The sequence below is a fragment of the Montipora capricornis genome, chromosome 4, assembly GCF_036669925.1.
Source record: "Montipora capricornis isolate CH-2021 chromosome 4, ASM3666992v2, whole genome shotgun sequence".
Lineage (NCBI taxonomy): Eukaryota > Metazoa > Cnidaria > Anthozoa > Scleractinia > Acroporidae > Montipora > Montipora capricornis.
Window position 1 is genome coordinate 33,429,171 of NC_090886.1, and position 9,301 is coordinate 33,438,471.

The 9,301-nt window shown below is 40.9% G+C and overlaps 1 protein-coding gene across 1 annotated transcript in view; it reads right to left on the reverse strand.

Moving 5' to 3' along the window:
• Window positions 1–2,027: 2,027 nt before the first annotated feature.
• The window catches only part of LOC138045969 (uncharacterized), a 17,706-nt gene continuing 10,432 nt past the window's right edge, over window positions 2,028–9,301 (reverse strand). The window contains exons 7-9 of the mRNA XM_068892621.1: window positions 7,730–7,858; window positions 4,544–4,747; window positions 2,028–3,189 (exon numbers count right to left, since the gene is read on the reverse strand). Coding sequence (XP_068748722.1) covers window positions 2,767–3,189; window positions 4,544–4,747; window positions 7,730–7,858 — 756 coding nt within the window. The 3' untranslated portion in view covers window positions 2,028–2,766. The remainder of the gene's footprint in view (window positions 3,190–4,543; window positions 4,748–7,729; window positions 7,859–9,301) is intronic.

Here is a 9,301-nt window from a genome sequence, read left to right on the forward strand (position 1 = left end):
AGCATACAACAACGAACTGTTTTCTATCTTTCTCTTGAAACAGTTCAATAGCAATCCACTTACAAGATAGTGCAACGTGAAAAAGATGAAATAACGAAATGCCAGCGATAGCACCAGGAACCCATGAACATAGGTTCCTGAGTTGTATTTTGAAATGGTGATTTCGTCGACATTGCCTGGCGTTGTCCTTGCTTTAATTAATTTAACTCCCCATTGACATAATATCGGTTGCCTCCATCTGATCCAGTTGCATATGTTGATTGTTTCTTTTCATACGGAGAAAAAAAGATATATTGACTGGATGGCGTGTTTTGACTCAAAGGGTGGGGTATTAGAGCAAACAAAAAGCTGATTCTAAATTGTCTTCGAATCGAGCTCTAGATTTGGGGGTTTACCTCGATGTAAAAACCTGTGAAACTTTTTCTTTGTTTTGTTAGCTCGTGGTGGGGTTAGGTTATTGTTTGATGTTTTTTTGCTCTTTTGTTTTCCTTTGTGTTACGTCATCTATGAGTTTCACAGATTTTTACACCGAGGATGAGCCAGATTTGGTGAGCATCCGCTAGCTTGCTAGATTTCCGATAGCAAAGTACCTCATTTTCCAATCTTGACACCATGCAGAAGCCGGTTGCTCGAAGCCTAGTTACCGCTAACTGTTGGTTAAGAGGTATTAAAATCTATAGGTTTCCATGATATTTAACGCTGCTTATCGCAAACCATGCTTCGAGTAATCCGGGCCAGTCTCAAATCATGCATATGACGTCAAGGCAGACACGAAGAAGAATATCTAGGGACACCTGCTAATGATGATACGCGCATGATAGATGTTGCCATTCTGAACAGTCAAAAAGAGCAATTCGTGTTTTCTTCTGACGAAGAAGCCCGCGAATGAGGTCGAAATTGTTATTTTGTCGGGACGAGATACGACAAAGCCTGGGCTCTTGCCGTGGGGTTGATGGGTATCGACGGTTAGTACATAGGAAAGAGTTACCACTAAACTATAAAAACAACCGGTTCGTTGTGAATTTCTTTTCCCTTTGCTTGTCATTAGGAAGTTTAAGCAAAGACGACGGCTACGGCAACGCCATAAAGCAAGAATATTATTGGTTAAGAAGGAAAAATACTCATGCTGCACGTGCAGCACGAATTTCCGTGCATTTCTCTGCCGTACTCCACAAAACAACGTGAAATCACCAGATTTTAGGTTGTGACGACAACGTGAGCATATGACAATGAACCATTCAGTTTCTGTTTTGACTTTAAAACCGTTTGTACCCATTCAGTTCAGGATAGTTTGCTCTTATTGTACAAGGTGAACAAGAAGCAAAATACTTGCGTTCAGTTATATTTTGGAATGACGTTTTCCGCAGTCATGGTCTTTGCTTGAACTCCCTATCAAATCGTTTAATGCTATTTTCATGTAATTAAACACTGTGAAGTCTTCGTGAGATGCTCTCCAAATTCTTTTGAAGTCAAGCCTTGTTTCCTACCCAGATTTCCTGCCTTTGATCTCCACAGGGTTCTTCGGGACAGGATTTTCTAGCTCTTCTCACTGAATCATTTATTCTTTCCACTACAATAATAGAAGTGCCCTTGCATGACAAACAGTAGCTCTCACTTTTTATATATTGACCCCTCTAAGTAGAAACAAACAATCAGTAGGAAAAGGCTTGGGACACTCACTCTTTGAAGTTGGTTTTCTTACAGAGTTTTAATAATTGTCCCTCCCTCCCTCCCTCCCTACCCCTTTCCCCCCAAGAACAATGTTGCCAACAGTGAACAGACATTTCCTTGTCTCTTTCAACATTGATTGGGGAGGGGGGAAATAGGGGGTTATGCTTAGTTTATGACTTCTGAGAGGTTTCCAGCCCCATCCTGGCATAAGCGTCCAAATGACTACTTTTGCCACTGACCAGAGGCAAAAGTCTTGGGACACTCACTCAGTCATGAACCAAGCAAAGAATTCGCATCAAAATACAAACAATATTTAAACATTTTCTACTTTCGATTAAATTAAACAAGGCAATAGATTTGAAAGCTTCCTTCAACGTTATTTTAATTTGAAGATAATATATTAACTATACAAAAATAAATATTCCGACCTATTTGTTCAATCAATGCCGGAAAAGCAGTTAGAACATACATGATTTTTCCGTTTGCAACACTTCGACTTTAAATACTGTAATGTAGTTGTGTTTACCCATCTTGTCTAATAGCGGGTTCATTGTGTTTTCGTTTTCAAGCTTTTTATTACTGAAAACACGTAAGGTCGTTGAATGCACGAAATTTACGCTCACGGTGTGTCAACCACTGAAAATATTGTGCATACCCTGTGGATAATCGTACCATATAATCATTTCCCCTTGAAGTTAACTGAATAGGGTCCAAATCTTCTCTGTCAGCTCTTTGGTTCTAAAGCTCACTGCGCATGCGTATACCACTTTTCTTGCGGTTGTGCTTTTGTCATTGTGTGAAGCCAGCTTAAACCAAATGTATTCCAGTATTCAGATCACCGAATAACTCAAAAAATGAACCATTTGATCATGATCGACTTTGAACGCGAAGACACATGCACACGTCGTTCTTTTTTTTTTTTAAATCCCCTGTCACTTTTCTATCCCTGTAAATATCTTTTAAGGCTTCCGTCTCTGTGTTGCTGTTTGGTGATCGCCATCTTGGATAATCAGTCGTGCTTGAATGAATTCGAACAAAAACAGAGCCTGAAGTGACCCCTTTCATAGATGTCTCCGTCTTTAAGTTGCATCCCTCTTAAATATCATCGTCCAATTCTTCTGGGATGGAATTCAGCAAACGCGAGTAGCCTGACGTTCTTTTGCTAGCAAACGTTCTTGGCTTACATCGAAGCCCTTTCAATTTCATGAGACTGAATTTCGTGTTGCTGTTGTAGTCTTCGATTCTCCACCAATGGTCCCTGTTTTTCCAAATTTGCGTATAAAGCATCACACCGCCAAGAATTAAACAGAGAAAAATCACGCTTCCCAAAGCCCAAGCCGCATTGTACGGGTCAACTTTGCTTTCATTTGATACCTGTTCATTGACAATAACAACTTGTTCGGAGTTCTGAATGGAAATAGTTTCTCCACGGTTGTTTGTTATCCAGTCGTGATCGGGTGAGTCGCGCTGTGGCACTTGGAGATGACCCTGTCCTTTCTGTAATGTAGGGAGCATTAACTGAAAGAAACAAAGATATAGGGAAAGTTACGTCCTCTGAAGCATAGCGGGGGGGGACAGTGGTGAGAGTACTGAGTACTCGTCGCCCCCTTTTAATGTGCCACGGGTTCGGTTCCCAGACTTGGATTCACATGTGGGTTGAGAGGTTTTTCTGCGGGTACTCCGGTTTCCCCATCTCCTCAAAAAACCAACGACAGCGATATGACCTGATTTGATTTGATTTGATTTGATTTGACATCTGTACAGTGTTTCCAGTGCGGGCTATATGCGAAAGAAATTTTTCAGGAGACAATTACTTAATTAAATTGTCCAGGTAAGAGCGAGGATTGATGATTTCTCTTTATCGTAAATTGGTGTTATTATTATTATTATTATTATTATTATTATTATTATTATTATTATTATTATTACCATCATCATCATCATTATCAATATTATTACCGGAGCTCCGCGGAGCACCATTGCATAAAAAAATATGATAACCCATCTGTGCGAGAAGATTTGGTTTTGGTCACCGTACGGCCGTACGTCAATGTGAAACTCTGTGGTGCAACCCGCGTTTTTTGGCGGGAACATCTTTGATATTGTACATCCATGTTACGGTTAATTGACATCTGCCAAAACAAGGGATCCGCTAACCAGTATCACGTGACCATATCGCGGGCTCAAGTTAGAGCTCATCGGGTCAGCTTTTTTAAAGTTGACTGCTGACCAGGTACCGGTTTTTAATTGGATCGCTGGCTCAAGCCAAGTTAACTTTTAAAAATAAATAACCCTGGAGCTCCGCTTTTAGGCTTGGCTAAATCTATATTATTATTATTATTGTTATTATTATTATTATTATTATTATTATTATTATTATTATTATTATTATTATTATTTTTATTATTATTATATCATATCAGATGTATTACTTACAGACGGAGTTTAGAGAAGGCGCTACCTCTTAAGCACTCACTCAAGCAACTCAGAGGAAGTCACACCAACCAAGGTGGACTACGCCCACTTGACTCGAACGACGATAATTTTTTCATCGATGACGCATGGATAATGATTTATTGATAAGTTTAGTTTAAAAGTTCAGCACTTGGACTCGGCCTGCAATGTGACAACTGCCTTTTACTTTTACGTGATCTCATCGATTAGTAGTTCATTCAGAAGATTACACCAAGCCGACCACATTGCTGAAGGAAACACCAGACACCGGGAAGTCCATAGCCTACTCTTTTCAAATAGTGTGTGGGATCTCTAACGTCCCACAGGGTTTATGAACAAGGGTTGCGAGACTGGGCCCACGGTTTATAGTCCTTATCCGAAGTGGGGTTTATTCTTCTGTCTTAGCTGTACTAGATACCTTTACTTTGTCAGGACAGAGATTGGAGTCGTATCTGTCTGACACAGTCTCAGCAGCAGTTATTAATCCGTCTTTATATTCTCCACTTTCCATCACATGACTGGCTGGACCCTTCATGGCCTTCTCTTGAATCCATTGCTTCCCTTCTGACACATTCACTCGCGATGTTGCGTACAAGCAGCTCCAAGCAACCATCGCAATAGGCTAAGGAAAAAAAAAACGAGAATTTTTTCTTTGGTGACTAAGGGATACTCGGACAACGATCAGAGTGCTCCTTTGGGTTCAATTCCCATCCTGGTCAGACTTTTTCTCTGTCCTTGTGTGGGCCCATTTCCATTAGTAGGGCTAACGTTCACATGGTTCATATGGGTAGAAAACTAGCACTTCACGTTACCCTCTCATAGTTAAGTCTCCCACCAATGCGGCCTGGGTTCGATTACCAGAGTCGGCGTTATATGTGGGTTGAGTTTTTGTTTCTCTACTCTCCTCAAAAACCAAAATTTACTGTGTCCCCAATTAGTGCTCCAGCGCTGGAAGACTAGACACTTAAATAGAGTTCCCTTTCCTTTCAGGCTTCTCTGCAATAACTGCTTTCAGTTGTCTCACTGACAGACTGCCATGATCTTTCGCTACGAAAATCCTTCTACATCCGCAATTGCAATGTGTGAATTCCATATTCTGTACATTATTCTTCCACCTCTTAAGGGGATACAGGACGACGTCTCTATTGCCCAGCTCTCGTGTGAAAAGCGAATCCACGAAGTCGACACGACCGAACTAAGAATACGACACTCAATAGCACGAGTACTATCTGAGAGATAAAATTAAACCTCTTGCTAATCATGGTCGATGCCCATATTAAGACAAGCACAAAAGGTAATCGAAGTCACTGAAAAGTGTTACAACTGTTGTTGTTTGAATCAATCGGGAACGAAAACCATCGAAGTTATTCCCGGAGTAAAAGCACTACTTTTTCTGTTGTTTTATGGGCTTTTGTTCATCGTGAAAGAAGCTCGTAGTTATTCACTGTGCTGTTCTCTTTTTTCGTAATGTGAGCATTTGTGACGTAGATCGTGACGTTTCAACTGCATACTGCTAGATCGTGCAATGAGGTGGACTAGTAACGAGTCTTATTAAGCACACTCCGCTTTGATGGAAATGCACCAATCTCCATCGAATCGCAGCAGAGCACCCATGGTCACGGGTAACAACGTAATCGTCTTCATGAAGCCAAGCAGAATTCAGTCAAATCGCCGCAATCTACGTCATAAGCAACAACATTGTCGAAGCGAGTCGACCTCTGAAATATGGACATGAATCTGAGAGTTATAAAAAATTCTAGTCTTGGCAGTATGCTTGGCAGTATGCTGGACGTAATATAATTTGGATAGTACGCGCACTCTCGTTGGTCAATAGCTGTGTTTAGATGAGAGTATGGAACACGGCTGTGACATCACACGAATTTTGATTGGTTATGTGTTGTCAGACGCGCGTTTTGACTGGTTGGTACGAAATATGAGCGTGTATCAAGAAAATCGGTTTCATTCAAGAATTTTCCTTCATTTGTCGAATTATCTTTGAGAAATATTTTATAAAAGCAATAGAGGACTTCTTTTCGTGTTTCCATGGCCTTATCTAAACACTCGGGGAAGGTGGGAGAATTCTCGACAATTATGCAAACCCGAGACGCATAACTGTTTCGAATTCTCCCAACTCCCCGTCGTGTTTAGATGAGGCTATGGAAACACAGAAAACGTCCTCTATTGCTTAAATAGTTTCCTACAGTAGTGTCATGGCCATGTTCTCACTAGTCTCCCATAACTCAACGGTACAGCATCCGAACAAGTAAGCCCCGTTTACACGAGCAATGTGACAGTTTTTACTTGCTCGTGTTGCCGAGGAAATCTGGCCACTTTTTATGCGACAAAGACGAAAAATTGCTCGTGTAGACGAATCGTCACTTAACATGTGGCAAATTCCTGCCTCTTAGTGAGCGCCATTGGAGAACGACCTGGCAACTTCCAGGTGATCTGGTGACGTAATTTGGAGGACTGCGAAGAAAAATCCCACAACCGCGCGCGGCCTTAGGTGTTGTTTCCTAATTTCCTGCAGTATTTTCATCGCCAAAACTCAACAGATAATTCCGTGTCTCCCACATTTCCAGTTACTGAATGAACATTCAAGTGGTACCGACGAAAAATAACCTCGCCTCTGCCATGTCCAATTCGAAAATAAGCCTAAACAAAAGTTTTAAGACGGCTCTCGGGACGTTTTGTGCGAGGCTTACACCACGTAATAGCCGAAAATAACATTCAAGGCCGCGCGCGGTTGTGGGATACGGCGTTAAAATATTTCTCCCCAGTCCTCCAAAGTCACCAGATCACCTGATTCGCCTCGCCTCTGCTTCATCTCTGTTGTTCAAAGGCATTGCCGACCGGCTTCAATGAGAATTTTCAACAATTATATGTCTACACGATCAAATATATTTGCCGCATAAAATTGTCACATAAAAAATGCTCGTGTAAACGGGGCTGTTATTGAGAAGGTCGAAGCAGGTTCGACTCGGCAAAGCAGTACTCGGATTTCTTCCGGTTATTCCCGAGCTGTCATGGGAAAAAAATTGTATCATTTAATTTCATTTCAGTTACAGTGGTTCACCACCTTCTTCATCACAATGGTGAGATTGTAACATTTCAACCATTCAAGTACAAGCAGTATAACTAGACAATAACATTGCCATCTCAACAGCGTGAGTCTCCAATACATGTAGCTCAGTGGCAGAGCATTCAAATTAGTGATCGTTAGGTCATAGGTTCGACTTCTGGAAAGGACAATTCAGATTTTTTCCTAGTGTTCCCTTGTCTCCTTCGCAGCCGTTTTTTGTGATGTCACGCAACGTCCTCCACTCAGTGAAAGTTGAGCGCTGCATGGCATCGCAAAAAATGGCTGTGAAGGAGACTAAGTGTTCCCTTGTCATAGCAAAAAAAGACAGTCACCATTTTAACAATTTTCCGCTTCGCAATGCCACATAACTTCATCCACCCAGTGAAACTTGAGCGTTGAGTGACATCGCAAAAAATGGTTGCAAAGGAGACTAAGTATTATTCCCTTGTCATAACAGAAAAACAAAGTTGCCATTTCAACAATTTCCACTTGGCTGAGTTACAGCGCAATAAAATTTCATACCTTACATGGACTCAATCGCTCATAAGGTGTAATAACATGCCTATGAAGACAGCTGACAGCCATAGCGCGTAGCTTCTCTCTCAGGTCTTGTCTTGCACATGGATGGTACAGGAATGCTACACCACCATGCTGTAAATACAAGTTAGCCAAATTATCACATTTTTAACAACATCATTAACAAGAAGTTGAGAGGCAGCGGAGCGTTTTCAAACGACGGGGGTTTATCATACAATAGCTCTACTCAATTCAAACAAAGGTCGTCAAAGCTTCGAAAAAGCTCTTTGAGATGTAATATTTAACTAATTTTTGGACCTATTGCCTAAACGTCCACGAGGGTGAAATTATTGTTCTCTTTGATTTTCATTCCTTTAAAGGTAACCTCCACTAAAACAGGAATATATCTTTAAATAGTTAACATAATGTTCACAATCAAAATTGTTCGAAATTTTTCCAATGGGAGCGTTTGTATCCGAAATAAATGAATTTCAAAAACGCTTGTTTTGGTTTTTCAATTTCCCGGGCGCCACCATCTTGAATAATTGTGACGTGTCATGGTTGCCCTATTGTTTTAAAACAAAAGCTCTTTGTGCAAATACAAAAGAGCAACCATAACACGTTCACGTAATTATTCAAGATGGCGGCGCCCAGGAAATTTGAAAACCAAAACAAGCGTTTTTGAAATTCATTTATCTCGGATACAAACGATTCCATTAAAAAACGTTTGAACAATTTTGATTGTAAACATTATGTTAAATATTTTGAAGTTGTATTCTTGTTTTAGTGGAGGTTTCCTTTAATGCTCAGTCTAGAATGTCAGCTTAGAATTCAAATTGCTTCCCACTGACACAAACACTACATTACATCAATGGTGAATCCTTTTTTGTCCCAACGGATAAAATCCAGCAGTTGATTGGCTTCTCAAGGATAGGTGGGCACTGTTAGAAAAAAATTTTAGTTCGCTAAGGCCAATCTGGTTGTGCAAAGATTTTAAATTGGATCCAGTCCTCAAGGTTGAGTGTCTGCAATGTATTCACACTCAACAGAAACCAAGCCAAGTAATGTGGTTGAGAAACACGACAGATTTTATTTTGCAAAGAATCTTGAGAAACATACATGTAACACAATTGACACTATTTCACCCTAACATTAAGCATGTTGAGGCATGGCGGTGTAGTGGCTAGTGTGCGGGACTTGGCCTGGTTCTCACTAGAAAGACTGCTCCACAATCTCTAGCCCCACCTCAGTATGTAAAATAATGGGCACTGGTGACATGCATGTACTCCTGGGAGTAGCCTGCGATGCCCTGGCATCCAATCCAGGGGTAGTCATGATGCTCTCATGCTACTTAAAACTGCAAGCAATTTCTTTCTAAAACCTCTTTTCCGGTTCAAAAGAAAAGTCATAATTCCCCTCCCTCCCCTCCCCCCTTTTTAAATGTTGATACCCTTTAGTTTGAATGCCAAGTGGAGATGGAAACAACTTTGCTTGGGGGGAAGGGCAGTTGGGGATGTGCTGACTCAAATGACACACTGGTTATTTGAACAGTGAGTGTGTCAACTCTCTTTGCAATCG